The 21,959-nt window shown below is 46.1% G+C and overlaps 1 protein-coding gene and 1 non-coding gene across 2 annotated transcripts; one reads left to right on the plus strand and one right to left on the minus strand.

Annotated features, from left to right (window-relative positions):
* Window positions 1–1,276: 1,276 nt before the first annotated feature.
* On the minus strand, window positions 1,277–1,351 carry Trnaa-agc50 (transfer RNA alanine (anticodon AGC) 50). The gene has a single exon. It is a non-coding gene; the product is annotated as a tRNA-Ala (tRNA).
* Window positions 1,352–10,571: 9,220 nt separating this feature from the next.
* Window positions 10,572–10,964, plus strand: LOC134482065 (large ribosomal subunit protein eL21-like). The gene has a single exon (XM_063274828.1). It carries the CDS (start codon window positions 10,572–10,574, stop codon window positions 10,962–10,964), a length of 393 nt encoding a protein of 130 aa, XP_063130898.1.
* The last annotated feature ends 10,995 nt before the right edge of the window (window positions 10,965–21,959 follow it).

The raw sequence follows: 21,959 nt of genomic DNA on the forward strand, positions 1-21,959 counted from the left end.
TGTTGTTGAGATTTTTATTCTTACTCTTTAATTTTTATGTGTGTGAGTGTTTTTCTGAATGTACTTCTGTGTACCGTGTGCATGTAGCACCTGAAAGGCCAGAAGTGGTCGTCAGCTGCCCTTGGAACTGGAATTATAGGTAGTTGTGTGAAAGGATCTTGGGAATTGAACCCATGTGCTTTGAAAGAGCAGTCAGTGCTCCTAAATGTAGAGCCATTTCTTTAGCCCAAATACCCTAGTTCAGTGGTTCTCAACCTGTGGGTCCCGACTCCTTTGGGGGGAGGGGGGAGTTGACCAACCTTTTCACAGGGTTTTATATCAAATATTCTGCATATCAGATATTTGCATTATGATTCATAGCAGTAGCAAAGTTACAGTTACGAAGTAGCAATGAAAATAATTTCATGGTTGGGATCATCATAACATGAGGAACTGCATTAAAGGGTCATAGCATTGAGGAGGTTGAGACCACTGACCATTTTATTGATAACAGTTTTCTTCTCATAGCTCCATTTTTCTTTCTGACAGTGCTGGTGTGAGAGGTCACACAGAGCCTTTTAGACCACAGGTTCATGAGGATAGAGGACCACAAATATCCTCATGGAGGGGGATGGGCAGTCTTTCCAAAGCTTTATGCCTGGTGTGATTAGGGACAGAGCTGGGATCCTAGACATCAATCCCCTGTCAGGGAGGCTGTTAGGAGTAGCCTGCTGTTCTTCTGAGCTTTCATTTTCTGGGCTTGGGATGGAGTGGCAGTCTTTTGCTTCTTCTGCAGTTTCTCCTTTAACAACTGAACTATTAGAGCTAAACTATTTGCAGTCTTGGCATTTGGCACTTTAGTATTTAAATATTCAAATATGCATCAGAAGTAAGAAATTTCTATCTGCATATTTGGATGTAGGACAAGTGTGTAATGTCTTTGCCTCCTGGGAAGACAGAGGTTCCTTCTGAGTCTGCAGCAATCAGAGAGACTTCACTCACTGAAATGCGGTAGTCTTCCATTCAGCAACACTCTAAGATAGCAAAGGGAACTGAGCGCAGCCCCCTTGGGTGGTTGGTATATGCATCGTAGGAAGCAAGGAGTTAGGGAAGATCCTGACAGCTCCTTTCAACTTGGACCAGGGCAGAGTGGAATACAGGTTTGCTGCAATCCTTGCCAAAGCCTCCCCTTGTAGGGTGTGGTTCTGATGTTCTGATCAGGAATCTGTGTGTGAAGGCTGAAGGTCCTGTTGCCCAATTGGTTCTTTTTTTTTTTTTTTTTTTTTTCTATTCTTTTTTTCGGAGCTGGGGATCGAACCCAGGGCCTTGCGCTTGCTAGGCAAACGCTCTACCACTGAGCCAAATCCCCAACCCCGCCCAATTGGTTCTTGACTGATTGGTACCCATACCAGTGGCCAAAGGCTGAACAGGAGAGGCGGAGCTTCCAGGTTCCTGCAGGTAGACTAGGAGATGCAAAGAGAGGAAAGAGATTCACCATGCTTTGGTGGAAGAAAGAGCCACCAGCCATGTGAGATCTCTGGTAGAGTGGCCATATTTCCACTTCCCTGATTGGGCCTGAGGTACTAGGCAGGGGAGTAGAAGCATAACTAAGCTAGGGCAGATTTAGAAGTGTTGAGCAAGGACAAAGTCCTGGACAACTAAGTTGAGGGCAGATTCAGAGGTGTTGAGCAAGGAGTAAAGAGAAGGGCATGCTAGCCGAGGGAGGCTCAGAAGAGTCCAGTCTCTGAGCCATAAGGAAGGTTAAAAATGAGCTAGTGTGTGTGTGTGTGTGTGTGTGTGTGTGTGTGTGTGTGTGTGTGTGTGTGTGCGCGCGTGTGTGTGAGCATATGCACATGTGTGTATGTGTTATGGCTCCATGGCATTCAGGCAGTACTAACCAAAGCTGACTTTTCTTTGCCTTCTTCATTTTTTAAAAAGATTTATTTATTCATTATATGTAAATACATTGTAGCTGTTTTCAGACACACCAGAAGAGGGCTTCAGATCCCATTATATGGTTGTGAGTCACCATGTGGTTGCTGGAAATTGAACTCAGGACCTCTGGAAGAGCAGTTAAGACTGCTGAGCCATCTCTCCAGCTCTACCTTCTTCATTTTTATCCACTCAGCTCACATTTTCTTAGACCTCCCATCAGTTGGCAAGCTGAGTGGCTTTCTAATAAGGAAGTTGTAAGTTACTCCACCTCCTTTTAGGTAAAACTAGGCCAGATGTATCTACAGGAGGCCAGACCAGAAAGAACACAGTGCTTTGTTGAGCTTAGAGAGACAGTTATAGCATGACTTGGGTATCTCATCAAAGACTTGAAAGAAGATGGTAGGAAAGAAGAAAACTGATGGGGAGAAGGAGAAGGAGGCTTGAGAACACACAGGTGACTCTGAACCTCAGAGTCCCTATGATTAGATGTCCTGTGAGTGTCCTGTTTGGATGTGGGCAGGCTCAAAGCTGAGAGTGCACTCACTTAGTGGCAGGATGGTGGCCGTAGAGGTTCAGGGTACCTTGTGTGGATCATGAAGGAGGTGGCTGTCACCTGCATACTCTATTGACCTGGACTCCACATCCATGCAGATACCAAGGATGACACTGAATATTCCTTGGATGAAATGCTGGGACATAGAAAAGTTTTCACTGTTGAGACTGAAGAACTTCTAAAGGGACATAAGTTTCTGATGGAAAGTTGGGTTCAATCTATGGAAGTGGTTGACACAGCTCCCACTGGTGACCATCATAATGCTAAACTTACTGATCTGTGGCTTCCACACACTCTTCCTGAGCAGCATTTGTTGCTATAAGCATATCTTATATTGGCAAGTATATTTCTTTCCTTGTGTTCTAGGACCTTTATATTGTCCTAGTCACACATTAGTCCCCCTTGCTGGGCACTGACTGTCTCCTTATCCTTATGAGGATGACTGAAGACAGCATGTCAACTGTAATGTGGGAACATACCCCTCTTATAGTTCTTCCAGACTTAGAAATTTGCAGTCTGTGGCAAATGTCAGGAGTCCACTCTCACCCCTCTTTCTACCCTCGCCGTCAGCAGATCTGAGGGGAGATACCGTCACCTCTTGTGTGAATCCATACAAGAGTAATAAACCCTCAGTTTTCAGTTCCTGCCACAGTTACCGCGTGTCTGAGCTAATGCCTTCCTTTGCCTAGATTGTCATTAGGGGCTCCTTGCTTTCTTTCCCCAATCCTTGTTCCCTCTAGTCCTTTAATTTCTTATGAGAAATTAAGCATATGTCACCAAAATTCATGCTCAGAGTCTTCCAATAGATTTTGGGGTTAGAGTAAAAGCCAGAAGACCTCGCAAACCTTCAGAGTCCATGATGTTCTTCTGCTCACCTATCTCTACAACCTGTTCTTGTCACTCTCCCTCCTGCCCGGCCTGCCTATCCTGTATTAGGCCTGATCTCACTCACTGGTACCCTGCTTGAAACACCACTCTTCCAAATAGCTACGTGGATGTCACAGACGTGGCTTCTACCACGTAGCCAGCGTCTTAGGAGATGTTCTTTGAGCAGCATAGTTTTCTTCCTCACCTATGAAACTTCTTGTCACCCATATCCTGCTTTATATTTGGTGCCACTTACACAATGAATTATATACATTTGCTCCTCACAAAAGCAGGGGGCTTAGTTGCTTTGCTCATTGCTCTATCCCTGAAATTCGAATGGTGCCTTCATTTTACAGATGGCTAACTAGCATTCACTGAATAAATGAGAATGGCAGTTAAGAGTGTAGCCCCTGAAAGGAAAGCCCCTAGATTGAAATTCTAGGTCTACCTTGTTAGGGTTTTATGAATTTCACAATATCTCTTAGTTTCCTTGTCCGTGAAGCAAAGATAGCAATGGTGTTTGCTTCATATGATTGTTATCGAGACCCATAAGCTATATTGAAAAAAACCTGAGAGGGCTGGAGAGATGAGTCATGGGTCAAGAGAGCCTACTGCTCTTGCAAAGGGCCCAGGTTCAGTTCCCAGCACCCACGTGGTGGCTCACAAACATCTGTGACTCCAGTTCCAGGGGATCCAATGCCCTCTTTGCAACTCCAAGGGTACAAGGTATGCAAACGGTATACAGATATATATGCAGATAAAACACTCATATACATAAAATAAAAAAGTCTTGAAAAAGTCTTGGGACAGTTCAGATTTAGTAAATGTCAGGCATTTTCATCACCATTACCAGACAAAATTCCTAGGTGCTGGAAATATGATGCAGAATTCTGAAACCGGTAGAACCTAGAGAACAGAACACGAGGATGCACTTGACAAGACCCTTTTGAGGCAGATGTGGTTTCTAATGGTGACGGCAACAATAGTTCAGCTTCACACGCTGCTCTGGGATCCTCTTATCTCTAACCAGAAGATGAAGTACCTGTTTCTTCCCTTGAGCTTAGATGGATGCTCCAGAGTGGTGACTTCCAAGCCTAGGACATAGAAATGCCACACACTTCTACCTTATTGTGAGAACCACTAACCTAGGCGGTGCCCTAACTCCCCCACAGGGAGAGCTTGCTCAGAGACGGCGTGACTGAGAGTTTAGCTGACAGCCTGACAGGACTGCTAGTCAATAGCAGAAGCCAGATTCATGGATGGAGATGCTGCTAGGTGCCTCCTGTGTATACAGAATCAGCCTCAGCTCCCCAGTCTCCCTGGACTGGGGTGCAGGGGCTTACAAGTATGGCCAGAATTCATGGTGCAGAGACTTGTATGAATTCTTGACCCATGCCAAAATACCATGGGCCTTTAATTTTTTTTTTTTCCTGAGACGGGGTTTCTCCATGTAGCGCTGGCTGTCCATGAACTTCATCTGTAGACCAGGCTGGCCTTGAACAGTCCCGACTGTCTCACCATGAGGAAACTGAAAAGGCTTATGTGGAGATAGTTGAAACCTTTAAAGACAATGGCCACTTTTCTTCTTAACTTTATTTCTATTCTATATGCATAGGTTATTGATATTTTGCTTATATGTGAGAAGGAGTCTGATCGCCTGGAGTAACAGACAGTTGCGTCTTCCATGTGGGTGCTGGGAGTCGAACCCCAGTCCTCCAGAAGAAGAGCAACCAGTGCTCTTAACCAATGAGCTATTACTTCAGCACTAGCCCATGGCCAGATCCCACAGCCTGAGGAGGTCAGGCCACACTCTCCACAGGTCCTGGGAAGAACCTTTAGGAAGCTGTTCTGTGACAGTGCTGGATTCTTCCATGGCGTATGTCACATAAGCTGTGTTGGAGTAAGCCTTGTCATGTAAAAAGTCTCATCACCCCTGTGAGGACACGAAGGTCAGGTGTTTCTTCTTTGGGGGTTCCTCTAAGAGTACTTCTCTGATGTCCCCCTTCCCCTGAATCTCTCTCATGCTGTCTCTCTCCCTCTCTAGCTCTCTTATTCTCATTCTTACTGAAGCTACTCTTCAGACTTTTAAGGGAAGCCACTCCTTCCCTTTAAGGCTAGTCATGATTCTGGCTCAAGTGTATTGTATCCTTTCTAATGCTCCCCTCTGGGGGCCCAGTCTGGAGGCCCTTCCTCCGAGTAGACATGATTCTCAAGTATAACTATGTGTCAGCCAGAGCTCGGGCTTGCTCCTTGGACGTGGTTTGCTTCCAGGGCCTCCTCCCACCCACTGTGTCTTTTCCTGGTTCTACTTCTCATCAAACAAAATGGTCATCTCAAATGTTTAAGATGGTTGGTTTGTCTGCTTCCGGAGGTTTACATAAGTAAACGGATGCAATTCATCTTCAAAATCTGTCCCTTTCAAACTGATCTAGCATAAGACCCCACTAAACCACTCATGTACCCCAAAATGCTCCAGCCTACACAAGGACAGTTAGTTGCTTAACTATGTTCATAGTGGCTTTACTCGTAGGAGCCAGAAACTGAAACCAACCTAGAGGGCCCTCCGTGGATGAGTGGGCAAAGAAAACGTGGTGCATTCGCACCATGGAGTATTCCCTAGTTGTTAGGAAAAGATGACGTCGTGATATTTGAGTGCAAATGGATGGAACTAGAAAAAAATCACTGTGAGCAAGGTAACCCAGACACGGCAAGGCAGGCATGGGATGTACTCACCTTTAAGTGGACGTTAGCTGTACAGTAAAGATACTCATGTACAATTCCCAGACCCAGAGAGGCTAAGTAATAGGGAGGGCTCTAGGGAGGACGCATGGATCTTCCAGGGAAAGGGGCAGGAGGGATGGGAACAGGAGGGATCAGATGGTGGGGGAGGGATTGAGGGAGAGGAGACTGGAATGGGTGCATTTAAGGGACCATGTGTAAACCTAGTGCAGTGGAAACTTCCTGGAGCCTAGGAGGGTGGACCTAGAGAGGACTCCCAGCAATGGAGGACATGGAGCCTGTACAGGGCCATCTTTGTTAAGCAGGCAAGCCTCCCAGTGGGATACCAACCCCAGCCCCCAAACCTTCCCTCAGAGCTGTCCTACTTGGGAGAAGTGCTGGGGCAATGGTGGCTCAGTGCTGCTGAGAGTGGCCAAGCAATGTTCAGGCCACAAGAGGGAGCCCATGCCCAACATATCCTGGATGGCCAGGAACCAAGCTGGATGGCTCAGAGAGCTAGGATAGAACCAAACAATACTGACCAAAACAAACAAAACAAAAAGCCCACAAAACCCTGAAACGACCAAACAACAAAACAAAACAAAACCCCAACAAAAAACCCCCCAAAAACCCAAATCAAACCAAACAACAACAAAAACAACAAAATCAAAACAAAATGAAACAAAAAGCAGATGAAATAATTCCTAATGATAATGTGCTATACTTATAGAGCGGTGCTTGGCCAAATTATCACCAGACGGACAGGCTTCATCCAGCAGCTGATAGGAACAGATGCAGAGACCCACAGCCAAACATTAGGGGGAGCCTGGGGAACCCTATGGAAGATGGGGTTGAAGGACTGTAGGAGCCAGGAGGATAGAGGACACCAGAACATGGCCTGCAGAATAAACTGAACGGGGCTCAGAGACCGAAGCACAAATCACAGAGCCTGCCTGGGCCTGAGCTAGGCCTTCTGCTGCTGTGATGCGTTGTTTAGCTTGGGGCGTTTGACTCTCGCCTGCTCCTGGGACCCTTTTCTCCGACTGGATTGCCTTGTCCAGCTTTAATGTGAGATATATGCCTGGTATTATTGTGTTGTTTTATGCTGTTTTTCAAGTGAGGGGAGGTATGATAGGGGGCTAAGAGGAGTGGCGGGAGGGGAGGCTGTGTTTGGGATGTATTGTATAAGAAAAGAATAAACTAAAAAAAAAAAAGCCATGCAAGCAGGGTGTGGCGACACACATCTGTAATACCTTGTTTGGGAGGCAGAGACAGGTGAATCTCTGAGTGCGAGGTCAGCCTGGTCTACAAAGCAAGTTCCAGGACAGGCAGGGCTACACAGAGAAACATGGTCTCAAAAAACAACCAACCAACCAACCAACCAAACAACCAAAATGGAAGCAGAAACATCTGCCCTTTCCCAGACTTGACGTTTTGATTGTGAGATTCACCTGTTTGGTGGCTTTGTTGCTGCTGGTATCCTACTGTTTGATCTTGTCACGCAGTTTTCATTGCGTTGTTGATGGACCCTGAGTTGTTCCACAGAACACGGCATTGCTCTTATTCATGCTTTACCATGCACACAGTGCAGATGTCTGGGTCTGTTCCCATGTGTGGAATTGGTGTATGAGCACGGCACATCTTTATAAGGAGTCCAGGCAGCCAGCCGTCTCCACAAATGGGATAATTTTGGAAGCTAGGTACTTGTGCTTCCTACATACTCAGGTGATATCTAATTTCTTCTCAGATCTCTGAGAGGGCTGAAGACTAGTTAGAGTCTCATAATTGCACTTAAGTTGTTTAACGTTAAAGAAGATGTTCCAGATGTGAAAGGGTGGATTTCAGGTGGTCACACAAGTTAAAGTCAATATAGTCCAGGCACGGAACTGTAAACTCTTTAAGTTAAGGTAGATGAGGGAGTGCTTCATCTAAACTGACAAACACAGTGGACTAGGTGTTAGGTGTATTTCATACCTTACAATGTACACAATTGCTACAGTTGTGCTCAATGTTTATCTGAGAGAAAGAGCCTTTTTAATTGGACAAAAAGGGGGAAATGGTGTGGACTGCCCTGATGCCGTATTCTGAAGTTAATTCTGTTTCCTTGAGAGGGGCTGCCCCCAACGGACAAGCAGTCAATCAAGTACTCAGGCGATCTCATGTGAACCTTCTCCCTAGCCTAAGTGGTCAGTAAAGGCTAGAGCCTGTGATTGGGCAGTGGAGGGGGTTTGGGGGAGTGAGGGAGAAGACAAGAAGGGAAGAGAGAGAGGACAGAAGAGGAGGAAGCCATGACAGAGCAGCACCACGTGACCAGGAGAAACCACAAGTAGTAAAGGGTCTCATAGCTGTGGGATAAGTTAGTACAGCCCTAGATCTGCCCAATCTAGGCATAAGGCTCATGGTAAACCACCTGGATTGTATGTCTGTCTATACGGGCTTACTGGGGCTGCAGATTATTACAACAGTGGATGAGAGTTCTAGTTTCTCTCCCTGGAATTATGGTCTTTCTAATTGTAGCCATCCTGTGAGTGTGTTATGCGATTGCTTTGGGGTTAATTTGTGTTTTCCTGGTAACTATGCAGTTCAGTAGTTGGCATGCTTATTAGTAATTTAGCTGTATTATTTTGTTAATTTCAGCTTCCTGAGTGCTGGGATTAAAGGTGTGTGCTACCATGCGTGTCCACGCCTGGCCATCTGACCTTTCCTTATTCATCGAAATGCATAATTTACAAAGCTTGTATGTGTATGTGAGCTCTTTGTTCACATTTGTGGACTAAATTCCGGGGGAAAAGCCATACCTGAGCTAAGATTCCACAGAGACGAATGGCTGACTAGAGCTTTAGAAGAGATTTGGAATAGTGCAGACTCAGAGCAGATTATCCTGGATTATCTTCTTCTCATTCACTGCCCATCATCTGTGTCTGACTCGACATCCTTTGACTTCAGGCAAAACCTCCAGGGATGAACTTGTAGTGGGCCACTGGTTTCCAGCAGCCATATCCTCAGGGTGGCATTTTTATGATCCTTCTGCCACAGCCTCCTGAGAAACTGGAATAACAGACCTGTGTCATGGGGTCCAGTGCGAAAAGCTACCTTACTGTTTTTCCTTCTGTGTGCTTACATGTGTGCATGCAGATGTTCGTACTTTTTCTTCTTCTTTTTTTTTTTTTTTTTGGTTCTTTTTTTCGGAGCTGGGGACCGAACCCAGGGCCTTGCGCTTCCTAGGCAAGCGCTCTACCACTGAGTTAAATCCCCAACCCCGTACTTTTTCTTCTTTATCCAAAGTTCAAAGACCTTCCCTTTTTGGTCTTTCAACGATAGCCCTCATTTGTCGCTGTCTTGGAAACATTGTCACAATGGATGATCAGCAGGTAGGTCTGCTGCCCTCTAGTGGCCAGATGCATACATAATGTATAGACAGGATTTCTCAGCAGGAATTAGTCCCGACCCTGTGAGGATGAGAGCTGGATTTGTGTTGTTTGTGTGTGTAGAGGAAATCTCCTTGAACTACTACTTCCTAAGAAGTGATTCTTAGTGTGGAGTCAGGAAATTCTGCTTTGTTATTTACCAGCTCCTGACCAGGAATTGGTTTTTGTGTCCATGAATAGGGGTCAGATTTAATTTATGGGATAAATTGTCTTTGCCACTCCCCCGAATGTCCAAGTGTTTATATACAAATGGGTCCATTTCTGGACTCCATCCCGATGTTTTTTTAATTGCTTTAGTTGATGTCTTTACAATAACCATACCATTTAACCACAGTAATTTTAAAGAACTTAATTCCTGGGTCTATTTTAGATTGGTTCCCTTCAGAAACAATCCCTGAGACAAAGATCTGAATACAAGTGGTTTATCAGTGATGTGATTGCTAGACGTATGGCAATCACATCAGAGAACAGAAGGAAAGAGGAAAGAAAGAAAGAAAGGACAGTGCATGTTGGTGAGAAGTAAATCTCGTGAGCGACCGTGGTCACCTTTGGTCACCTGGGGACTATGGGAGAAAGTGAGGACACTGGGTTCTTCACGCACCAGTTTTCAACCATTGCGGTGAAGCTACTGCAGAAACATTTTCTTTCCAACATTGGTTGTCTGCTGTGTGCTGGTTAAGAATACTCCTGTACCTGAATAAAAGTGGAAGGGAGGGAGGGAGAGAGGAGCAGAGAGAGACAGAGAGACAGAGGCAGTGACACACAGAGACAGAGAGATAGAGAGACAGAGAGACAGAGATGGTGACACACAGAGACAGAGAGATAGAGAGACAGAGAGACAGAGATGGTGACACACAGAGACAGAGAGATAGAGAGACAGAGAGACAGAGAGACAGAGAGACACAGCACACAGACACACCCACACAGACAGAGGCAGAGAGAGAACAAACCGTACAAGAAGGTCTTCTCAAGAGGTCTGCCCTGGAGCCATCTTCCAGTAACTCACCAAAATGACGAACACAAAGGAAAGGAGGAGAGTCACTCGCTCTATGCTCTCTAGGAGACATGGAGTTGTTCCTTTGTCCACATGCATGGGAATCCACAAGAAGGGTGATATTGTAGACATCAAGGGAATGGTCGCTGTTCAAAAAGGAACAACCCCTAAGTGTTACCACGGCAAACCTGGAAGAGTCTGCAGTGTCACCCAGCATGCCATGGGCATCATTGTAAACACGCAAGTTAAGGGCAAGCTTCTGGCCAAGAGGATCAGTGTGAGGATTGAGCAAATCAAGCAATTGAGGAGCAGAGATGGCTTCCTGAAGCAGGTGCAGGAGAACGATCAGAAGAAAAAGGAAGCCAAAGAGAAGGGCACCTGGGTTCCGCTGAAGCGCCAGCCTGTGCCACCCAGAGAAGTGCACTTTGTGAGGACTAACGGAAAAGAGCCTGAGCTGCGGGAGCCCATTCCATATGGTTTCATGGCCTAACGGACAAAAAGGAAATAAGAGACCTGGACTACAAAAAAAAAAAAAAAAAAAAAAAGTCTGCTCTTGTCGAGCGCCCAATGTCCTGCCAGGAAGAACGACGCGCAGCAACAGGATTCTTCTGCGAGCAAGCCTTTACTGTGTTACAGCTCTTCTTAGTGTTACAGCTCTCTTGAACAGGGACCCCGAGCAGCAAAATCGCTCGGCTTATATAGACAACAGTATGCTAATTATCTCTCAGGGATTGGTGGGGCTTGGATCACCCCACTACTTGTCCTCCAGGGATTGGCGGAGAATGAATCACCTCATTAGCATATTAACGGTCAACTAACACCTGGTGCATAAACCGCACATGTGCAGTACCGCTGTTCACCACTAGAGGGAGCCCTAGCAAGGGGACAAGCCTGCACATGCGCAGTAAGTCGTTTATATCCAGACAAGGCTGGATGTCGGCGCCATCTTTGTTTCGCCGCGCCGCTCTCTACATGCTCTGGTGAGCGTTGTTGGCAAACCTGGCAGCAGGACAGCACTGGCACCAGCCACCCTCCTCCTGTGCAGTGGTCCCCACTGATGCCCCACACCAAGTTCCTTTCAGTTGTTTTTTCACTTTTTAATAAAAAGCTTTTGAGTGGATAATGGAAATGGTGCATATGTACAATGGGATTTATTTGGCTACAATAAAAAATAGAGTAAGAAACTTACAGGAAAATAAATGGAATTGAAAAACAATATGTTAAGTGAGGTCATCCAGGCAGGGCAAGCTCATGTGGTCTTGCATATGCAGATTCTGCCTTTGGGGTTTTATATGTGTGCATTAATGTGGGAGCAAGTGTGTGTATAGACCAGGAAACTAGAAAAGGGTCCATGAGAGGGCAGGGGTTTACTGGTAGGAGGACAGGAGTAGAAGACATATGGGATGGAAGTAGGAGGTGAAATACTGGGGTGTGATTGTTTAAGTGGCAGTGAAGCATCAGTGTGAGGGCTGTGCCTGGTTCTCAACTTGACTACATCTGGAGTTAACTAAACTCTGTGTGGTTGGGCACACCTGTGAGGGATTTTTTTTTCTAAAATCATTTGAAATGTGAAGACCCACCTTTAATCTGGGCCACACCTTCAAGTAGCAGTCTATGTAAAGAACACGGGAGAAGAAAGATTTTGCTCTCTGCCTGTCTGCCCTCACTCTCACTGGCAAGTCCATTCCTTCAGTGGCATTAGAGCCCACTTCTTTGAGAGTCTTGTGTGTGCAAAAACCCAGCTGAGACATTCAGCCCTGTGTACTGAACCAAGTACTGAATCCTTGGACCTTATGTTGCTATTGTTGGACTATCAGAACCACAGTCCGTAAGCCACTCCAATAAATCATATATGTATATCTACACACACACACACACACACACACACACACACACACACACACACACCCTCATATGTTCTGTTAAGAAGGTTCAACTCTGCCAACCACAGGTGACCTCCCCAAACCCGGGGGATACAAATTAAGAGAAGATCAGAGGTGAACCTCTGAGGCCAGAAAGGAATTTCTATATCAGCTTTGGGGTTGCCAGAAATGACTAAGAAATGACCCTTCCATCTCTTTGTGGATGAAAGATCTGAGGCCCAGTTGCTGGAGGCTGCCTCCACTCCTGTTTGCATATCACCACAGCCTGGTTAAGGATGCTGACAAAGTGTCACTGGGCCTGACCACCACCAATTCCAGAATGACTCATTACCAGCCTCTCCTCTTAAATCCCCTAAGATAACCTTTCAGGCCCCAGCTGCCCTAAGCCCAGCTACCCTGCTTCCTGAACCAGACCTTGATGGGCGTCTACATGACTGCCTGGACATTTTGGCCTACATCCATGGGACCAGACCAGATCTTCAGGACACTCCCTTGATAGATACAGAGGTGACGTGGTTCACTAATGGCAACAGCTTCATTCTGAGGGACAGAGGTAGGCTGGGGAAGGAGTGGTCTCAAACACCGAGGCCATGCCACTCCCTCCTGGAACGTCAGCCCAGAAAGCTGAACTGACAGCTATAACCAAGGCATTGGAGCTGAGAAAAGACAAAAGACATGGATAGCCAGTGTGCCTTTGCTACTGATCATGCCCATGGGGCTATTTATAGAGACAGAGGCCTTCTGATGGCAGAAAGAAAGACCCGACATGGTGCCCTAGAAACGACCTTTCTTGTTCCTGACTTCCTTGGATCCAGGGATCCAACACTAAGTATTCAAAAGACGACATAACCTGGGCTAGGAATCTGCCCATGGCCCAAAGTTATGATAGACGGTGGAGAACAACAGATTACAAACTCTTTGTGCCAGAAAAATGAGACTACATCTAGTTCAGAAGACCCACTGCTCTTCCCACATGGGTACCCGGAAAATAGGACATACTAATATCAGTATTAGAGCTGCCATCTCAAAGATAGCTGAGATTGTCAAGAATTATAAAGCCTACCAGCTAACAAACTTGGTGACTAATAAAAAGAACCCTGGTAACAGGTTCAGAGACACAAAGCCTAGAGCCTACTGAGAGACAGATGTCACAGAGATAAAACCAAAAAATTTAGATATAAATATTTACTGTTGTCTATAGATACCTTTTCAGATTGGACTGAGTCTTTCCCCACCAAACATAAAAACCTACATCCATGGTGACAAAGAAACTCTTAAAGGACATATGCCAAGGTATGAGTTTTCGCAGATGATAGGGTCAGACAATGGACCATCTAAGTCAGGGACTAGCCAGTATGCTACAGACTGATTAAAAACTTTATTGTACATGTACACCCCAGAGCTTAGGACAGCTGAAAAAGAGAAACAAAACCCTAAAAGAGGCCTGAACTAAATTGACCTAAGAGACTGTCAATGACCAAATAACTCTTTTCCCTTCACTCTCCACTGGGTACGAAACTCCCGTCACCAGATGGGACTCACCCCTTTTGAAATCATGTTCGGGATACCACACCTCCCTGACCCCCACTGTTCTTAACATGGAGGCAGAGGTCATCACTGAGTTTGAGGATCGCCAATTGCTGGACGATCTCAAAGGTGTCCAATGGGCTCATAAACATGTTTGGTCTGAACTTTTGTGTTTTCTATGAAACAGATCACCTCTAGCCAGGGGTCATTAGAGCCTTGTTTAAAAGGTCCCTATGCTATTATCTTGACCACACCTACTGCCTTGAAGGTGTGACAATTACATCATGGACCCACAACACACCTGTTTACAGCTAAAGATGACCTGGACAAACAGGAGGAAACTCAGCCTCAGGATTCTCCCTTGTCTCCCACCAGGGACACCACAAGGACTGGACAATGACAACCACTACCCACTCTAAAATGTGATGGTCGATCCTTTCAGGTCACGAATACATCCAGACCTGCATTAACTGAGTCATAGAGACACAGCCCTGTTACTAGCTGTTTTCATGAGATTAGATATACCACCAGTTCCTCCATAACAAAGTCCAGGAGCTTCAGGAAGTCCAATGACTGGGCCTTCTGGTTACCAGAGAAAGAGGGAAATGAGAGACCAAATCTAGTCCATCTTGGGACTGTCCTCCATCTTAAAAGAAGAAAAAAAAGCCTAAGAACTTGTCCTGAAGCTGAACCCAGACTACACCCAAGTACCAGGAAGGACTCGTTGGCTTGTCCTTGGCTCATACCTCAGAGTTACTCCCTAGATACTTCCTAACAACAGTCAATTAAAGATCAGTCTGATTGTTTCAGATGTACTTTCAGACCATTTGTGAGGAGTGTTCATGGTTTTGCTTGAGAGCACCCAGCTGTCTGCTTACAAAAGTCATTCAATTACATGCTTACTACGCTGGGCACCTCCTTGCTTGCTCCCACTTCTTGTAAAACCTTGTCCCAAGGAGAGTTCGAGGCTTCTTCACCAAACCATCCTGCTTTGTCAGGGTTGGAAGTAAATGGACCCAAACTCGAGCTATAAATAAAGAACCTAGTGCGTGCGATTACATCAGAGTCCGCTCCTGGGTGGTCTTTTGGGGCTCAAGAGCAAGACACAAAGTCCTCAGGCTTGCAGAACAGATCACAGAGCTGTCTCCTCAGATCGGTAGATAGGGCTTCCGTGTTTTTGCCTTGAGATCTCATCATGCTGGAACCGCACCCCTTGCTTTAAGCCCACCCATATTATGAGAGATAACGTGCTTCAAAATCTACCAACTGAAACGTTAATACCATCTGGAAACACCTTTATAGGGACACGCTGCAAACTGTCCGGTTACAGTTGGTCCTGAAGTCATTATCTTCCCCGGTTAGCCCTGTTTCTGTCCCTCGCTTTGACAGGCCTTTCTGTTGGTTTGGATTGTTATCTGTGGGATAACCAAGACCTTTATCTCTGAGGTCACTAAGCCCTTTTCAGGATAGGTTTCCGGCAGTTTCACATACAGTTATCACTGGGCACAGAATCACCAAGAAGGAGTCCTGCTGTACCTGGAGCCGTGATTGCATTGTAATGTGGCTTTGTCTCTGTGATGATCAGGGTCATATGGTCACTCTTCTGTGGTGCACACATTCATCCAGAGAAACAACATGGCAGCCGGAAGCTGTAGTTTTAGATTTAGTGGCCCTGGCTGTATGTCCGGCCCTGGTGGCCTTGAGTGGAACCAAAAGTTGTGGAGGCAGAAGAGCCAGACCCTCTTGGTGATTACTAGGGTGCCTCCTTGGGACTTGGTGGCTCTGATAGTCAGCTCATAATAGGCGGCTCTGCTCACACAACCAGTCATGTCCTGAGGTCAGGCGGTGTTGACTAGGAGCTGCTGGCATTGCAGGAGCTCATTTTTCTGTGGTAAGTAGTTTTCTGCGCTGTGTGGCACGGCCATGCTACAGTAATTCACCCATGGGCTTTTTTCTTTCAGAGCCCACCATGGCAGCTGTTGTGTCCTGATGCAGGATCTGTTCTCGTTTTGGGAGATATTCTGAAAACGGATGGTAGCTATCCGAGGCAAGCGATGAACGGTTCAGTTTAGTAGTCCCAAGTGTGCTACATGCTAGCGGCAAAGTCTACACGCTGCCTCTCTTTGGGCTGCATCCCATCAGTACATCGAAGTACTCTGATGCCATTGAACTGTCCGAACAGGAAGTCCTTCTGGACTCTGTTGGGAGAGAATACGGGATAAGCAGAGAGAAGAATATTCTGTGTACCTGGTGAATGAAGCTACTCTGATCCTTCTCCCTGATGGAGACTGGGAAGAAATACACCTCATAAAAAGCCATACACCAGAGTTAGTGTCGTTTAATCTAGTAAAGACACAACATGCAAATCAGCAGCAGTAGAGGCTGCCAGTTGGTGAGGTTGATGGGGTCCACTTTCATCCATCACAGTGTATCCCAAGAGACCACCCTCTGCATTGTTTCAAGTTTCTGAGTGCGCCACTAAACTATTATTTTACCCAGAACGCACTGCTTCTGGGTTATCTTGGCTGGTGGGGTGGTGGTGGAGGAACTGTTGTCTGACACTGTTCCCCGGGGAGACGTAAAGAAACATCTTCTCATCAAGAAGGAAATGACAACAGAACAAAGCAACAGTAATGCCAAGGTGCAGCTTGGTGAACCAGCGAGTCCCCTGGGAGCCTGGGTGACTCAAAGCAGCAGACTGACTGCAAGCTCAGGGGTGATGCTCTGGAAAGCTGCAACCCTGGGACTCTCTCTGCAGAACCTGCATGAAGTTTGGCAGGTTGGAAAGGCTGTCTCCTGAGCAGTTCTCTTTATGCTACCCTGAGAGGGCAGGGCCTTGGAAGACCTTTGAGTTCTTTACACACACACACACACACACACACACACACACACACACACACACACACACACACACACACATACACACACACACACATACACACACACACACACACACACACACACACACACACACACACACACGAGTGCCAGTGCCTGCAGGTGTTACAGGTGGTTGGGAGCTGCCCAATGTGCTCATGCTGGCAACCAAACGTGGGTCCTCCACGAGAGCAGGGCATACTCTTGATGGCCGAGCCCTTTCTGACTCTGACTCTGCATGAGACAGCTTAGGCACTTCCTGAGTCCTAAGAGTCTCCCTCCATCATAGAAAGTTTCAACATGGAGGAAATTGCTACTCAACAGTGGCACAGTTACGCAGATGTTAGATTTTTCTTATCTTGGTCTCCCAGTTTATACATCAGGTTAACTCACAAGTATGTACATCTCAAACATGCATGTAGGCTACAAGGCTTGACACAGAGTGTAGTAGGAGACCTACGGTTATCTGTTCTCCCACTTGCAGCTAAAGCAGCAGGCCAGATTGTCTTTATTTGTTATATCCAGTACTGGGCATTCTGTGATAGTAACAGGAAAGACACTAAGACACCACTCCGGGTCCACTCTCTACCCAGCCTTGGGATCCGTATTGGTGGGCAGTTTTGTGGTTGAAGTTGGCCACTAGAAGCTCTGGCAGGGGTTGAGCAGGAGGTTGGATTTATCCACACACTCTCTCTGCACTCTGAGTTCTCCCTGGACCGCACACAGCCCGCAGCTCCTATCCTGAAGCCACATGAAGAGGCAGAGCTTCTCCTCTCTCCTCAGAGCTCCCATAGCCTCTCCCTGGCCAGACCTCTGTGTTGAAGCTAACACAATCTGAGCTAACATCTCTCTGCTGCTCTGGGGTGCAGCATACATACCTCCCCATCAAGTCTCCAGAACGCTGTCCCCTTTGCAAAATGTTCCTTAAGTGAACTTTCCTCAAATCGTCCTATGTCCTTGTGCTATCTGTCCAGCTGGCACCTGGCTGAAGGGTTTTTGGAGAACAAAGGTCTGAACGAGAAGCTGAAATGGCTGTCTCCAGAGCCCAGAGCTGGAGTTGATAACAGAAAACACGCCATTGGTCTCGGTGCATTTTTCAAGGTCAACACGCTCAGTGCAGATAAGGTCATGTGCTGGATGAAACCACAGCAGATTTCCATCTCGAGAACTACAAAGGTCTCATCTTGCTGCTCATCTGCTCATGGGTGTAGTTTTTAATGAAATGAACTTGAAGGAACACAAGCCAACTTTTCTATGTGGCATCTGATGGCCCTAAGCCCATGGAACAGAAATGGAAACAAACAAAAATACTTCAGTTATCTGAAGAAGTTAGGAGTACTGAAGGCTTGAGCAAAGGACGGAAGGCTCTTGTCACTTAATCAAAACCATGGGCACACGAATAACGGCTCCAGCCACAGATCTAATAATCAGGAAGATCTGTAGGCTTCTCTCTTTCCATGCCCCTCCAGCCTGGCCGCCTGAGAGATCTTGTGCCCAGAAAGGCAGCCACAGATGGTTTTTATAAATAACGTTCACAATCACAGGAGAGTTCACAGTTGGCCCTGCCCTAGAAACCACACCCGCCCATCCCTTTTAACTTTATGTACCATGCTGTCGTGACTTGACAAGGTATTCATCTTGGCTAGAGCCTGTGTTGGGCAGGCCTAGATGACCCTTTTTCAGGGGTTACATGAAACTTTTGCATGAGGCTCTCACAACTACCCACTCTGGTTTTCAGTAACTCCTAGGAACTCAGAATCAACTCTTACTGCTAGATGCTCTCATCATTCATGGCTACAGGTCCACAGGGAGTGTGTGAAGGGGTCTCTGCCATAGAATAACAGGCCCTGGGCTCTGGGCATCAGGGTTCATCAGTGCCCAGCTTCCTCATGGCTGTCCCAAGTGGCTTCTTCTGCCATGGGCCTGGAGGACTGTAATTCCCCTCCACCCTTTGCCCTGGGGACTGTCTCTGTGGTCTTCTGGAAGGATCTTTCTGGTTTATACTCTGTCTCAGTTTGTATTCTGGACCCATAGGGAGATGTTTCAGACAAAACCTCTTGAGATCGTGTGTGTGTGTGTGTGTGTGTGTGTGTGTGTGTGTGTGTGTGTGTGTGTGTTCTGTGCTAAATTGATAATTGATTGTAAAAATGAATATGGTAACTTCGAGATTATAAAAATACCTAGTCAGTTAGAATCTCACAACCAAACACCCCCAATTTCACATTGATTCTTTTTTTTTATTAAATTTTCCTTAACATCTTGTTATTGGAGGTCCAAAGCCAGTGCAATGGATCCACCTGGGAGAGGAGATGGATTTTCGACTAGCCTTCAACCCCCTTATAGAAAGAGATGCCTTTTGGTTCCGGTGAGAAAGGTGAGGGGACATGCGTAATTAGACACTGTAACAGTGCACCCCCTCTCCCAACATCAGGGCATTGTTCTATATCCCAGGCAGCTCTGCAACTCATGGCAATCCTCCTGCCTCAGCATTGGGAAAGCTTGGGGTTCAAGCATGTGCCACCAAGGAGTTATTGGGAGTTGTTAACTGCAGGGAGGGGGAGAATTGGTTTTCTCTAAGAGTGTAGCCCCTGTTGACCATGCTCCAATGGAAGGACACTCCAAGAATATTGGCAGCACAAACCGGTCTTCATGGGTTAAAACCAAACCAAACCAAACGAGACACAGAGCTGGATTCTCGTACCTTTCCTATTGTCCTTTTGAAATGTCAACTCAGATGGAAACTTTGAGGGCCTGGCTAAGGACTGGGAAGCAGAATCATGAGTAAAGCTCACCAAGCATGAGATCCTGCGTAAGGTCTTGGTTGGTGGTCGCCTAGGGTATGTATCTTTCCTCTTCATCCTCTGGGGCTAGTGGGAATCTCCACAACACACGCTGCGTCTTTGCTGAGGGTAAGGACGCACGTTCATATTGGGGAGCACACGCAGGGCTGAAGACAAATGGCGTACCTCAGGATTCAGTGTTCAGAGCTGGCTTACTGCTCCTGTTGTCAGCACGAGATCCTGGCTTCAACTTTGCATCTGGAACCCCACCTCAGACACTTTTTATTTTGTATTATCCTGTGAGTAAATCTCCACCCTTTTGTGGGAGTAATAGAGAGGGAGTTACAATAGCTAATGACTTGAGGTTGAGGGGCAGACCTGCTGTTCTTAGAACCTCTACCAACCCCCGAGAGCTCTCCAGTGGCACAGGGATTCTCCGGCCCAGTTTATTCTTCCATGTGCGACAAGTGGGACCTCCGGGAGAACAGGCTTGGAACAAGAGCGAGGTCGAGAAGTATCCAAACCACGAAAAATCTCATCTTGAGATTGGCAAGAGTAAGGATCTCTCCCTCCCCATTCTCGGCCTGCGTGCCTAGTAGTCCCACAACCCCTCTCAGTCCTTCATGAGGGAGTCACGTAGCCTCTTGGCCAGATTACAGTTTAAGTACCTGGAATCCCTCTTCATGCGAGTAAAGCATTCTGAGCACCTTAGTTTCAGACAGTAATGTATGCTCTCCTTGAAAACCCACTCCCCAAGGTTTATATAGACTTTGTTACAATCCTGCCCTCAATAAAGAGGGCTGCTGTGGTGGGGTGGTACCCAAGGGCGGCTTCCCCTTCTTTAAGGAGAGGGGGAGGGAGTAATGGGGGGAGGGACATGTAAGGGTTGGACTGGGGGGAGAGGAGGGATTGAGGGGCATACATTAGGATGTAAAGTGAATAAATAAGTGAATACATACATACATATACATACATACACACATACATACATACACACACATATATACACACATACACACATACATAATACATACACACATACATACACATACACATACATACATTAAAAAAGAGAGCCACTGTTTCACATAATACCTAGAAAAGTCGTTTTGCCCCTCTCCCAGTAAAGAAGAGCGGTAACAATGAGACATGCTTGACCACCCCGAGGGCGGAAACAGAGCCCTGGTGCTGCAGAAGTTGAGGGATGGGGATGCAGGTTGCAGGGTGAGGGGTGAGGGGTGAGGGGTGAGGGCACACTTCCAGGTTCTTATAATCTCCTCTTTCCTTCCTCTCTACATGTGAGAAAGAGAAATTCATCATACACTTCTTTTGCTGCCAAAGGGTGGTTTGGGGAGGAAGAAAACAGTTATGCATTTTAATATGTGTTCCTTAGTCATTGTAGCAAAAAAATTTAAATCAAATCAAATCAAATTATTTTATCTTTGTGTCATTAATCTGTTTTATTTTTAAATCCGGATAGCTCCTCTTTCTTTCACTTTATTCAGTCAATCTTGACTGTTATCTTTTAATTTTTCTTTGACTTTAGCCTGTTGTTCATTAACATTTTGACTTCCTTTATTTTTATTTATACGAGTACACTGTAGCTGTCTTCAGACACACCAGAAGAGGGCATCGGATCCCATCACAGATGGTTGTGAGCCACTATGTGGTTGCTGGGATTTGAACTCAGGACCTCTGGAAGAGCAGTCAGTGCTCTTAACCACTGAGCCATCCCTCCAGCCCTAATTCAGATATCATAATTAACTGACAACTCATTTATAGATGGACAAATCACCTTATGTTCCTCATAAAGTTGTGACTAACACTTTAGTGAGTGGACACAGTTCTAACTTCTTTCTTTGCTCATTAAAGATAAGAAGGCTCTCTCCAGGAAAGTAAACAATGTGTCATGCTGTACCATGCCGACACAGCTAACACTGGCAACTGTTTCTCAGTGAGAATGGCCTTCTCTTCATCAAAGATGACCTGATGAAATGGTCACTGATGCTGTCTAACCTTTCAGCAGCGGAGGTGAAAGGAGTCCTCCAATGACACTGTTGGTGGGTGAGGGGTCCTGGTGGCAGACTTATATTAGACCCTTTCATCACATTTCTAACTTGACCAATATTGTATGTAATTATGGCACAGAACGTGATTTCTCTGATAAATGTGTATGGGAGCAATGACTAAATCAAGCTAATTAATATATTAGTTATCTTAGATACTTTCCACATCTAAAATCCCTCAGTGAGTTTTAGTTGTAAAATGGGGTGTTACTAAGTGGGATGTGGTAGCACACCCCTGTGATTCCAGGACTTTGGAGGCAGAGGAGAGAGGAGCAGACATTCAAGATCATCCTTGGCTGCATGGTGAGTTCAAGACCAGCCTGGGCTACATGAGGTCCTGTCTCAAAAAATA

Source organism: Rattus norvegicus, chromosome 15 (assembly GCF_036323735.1).
Source record: "Rattus norvegicus strain BN/NHsdMcwi chromosome 15, GRCr8, whole genome shotgun sequence".
In the NCBI taxonomy this organism is placed as follows: domain Eukaryota; kingdom Metazoa; phylum Chordata; class Mammalia; order Rodentia; family Muridae; genus Rattus; species Rattus norvegicus.

Bases quoted from the DNA above. Each gene is read 5' to 3' on its own strand.
- LOC134482065 (XM_063274828.1), top strand. From the start codon at position 10,572: ATGGGAATCCACAAGAAGGGTGATATTGTAGACATCAAGGGAATGGTC.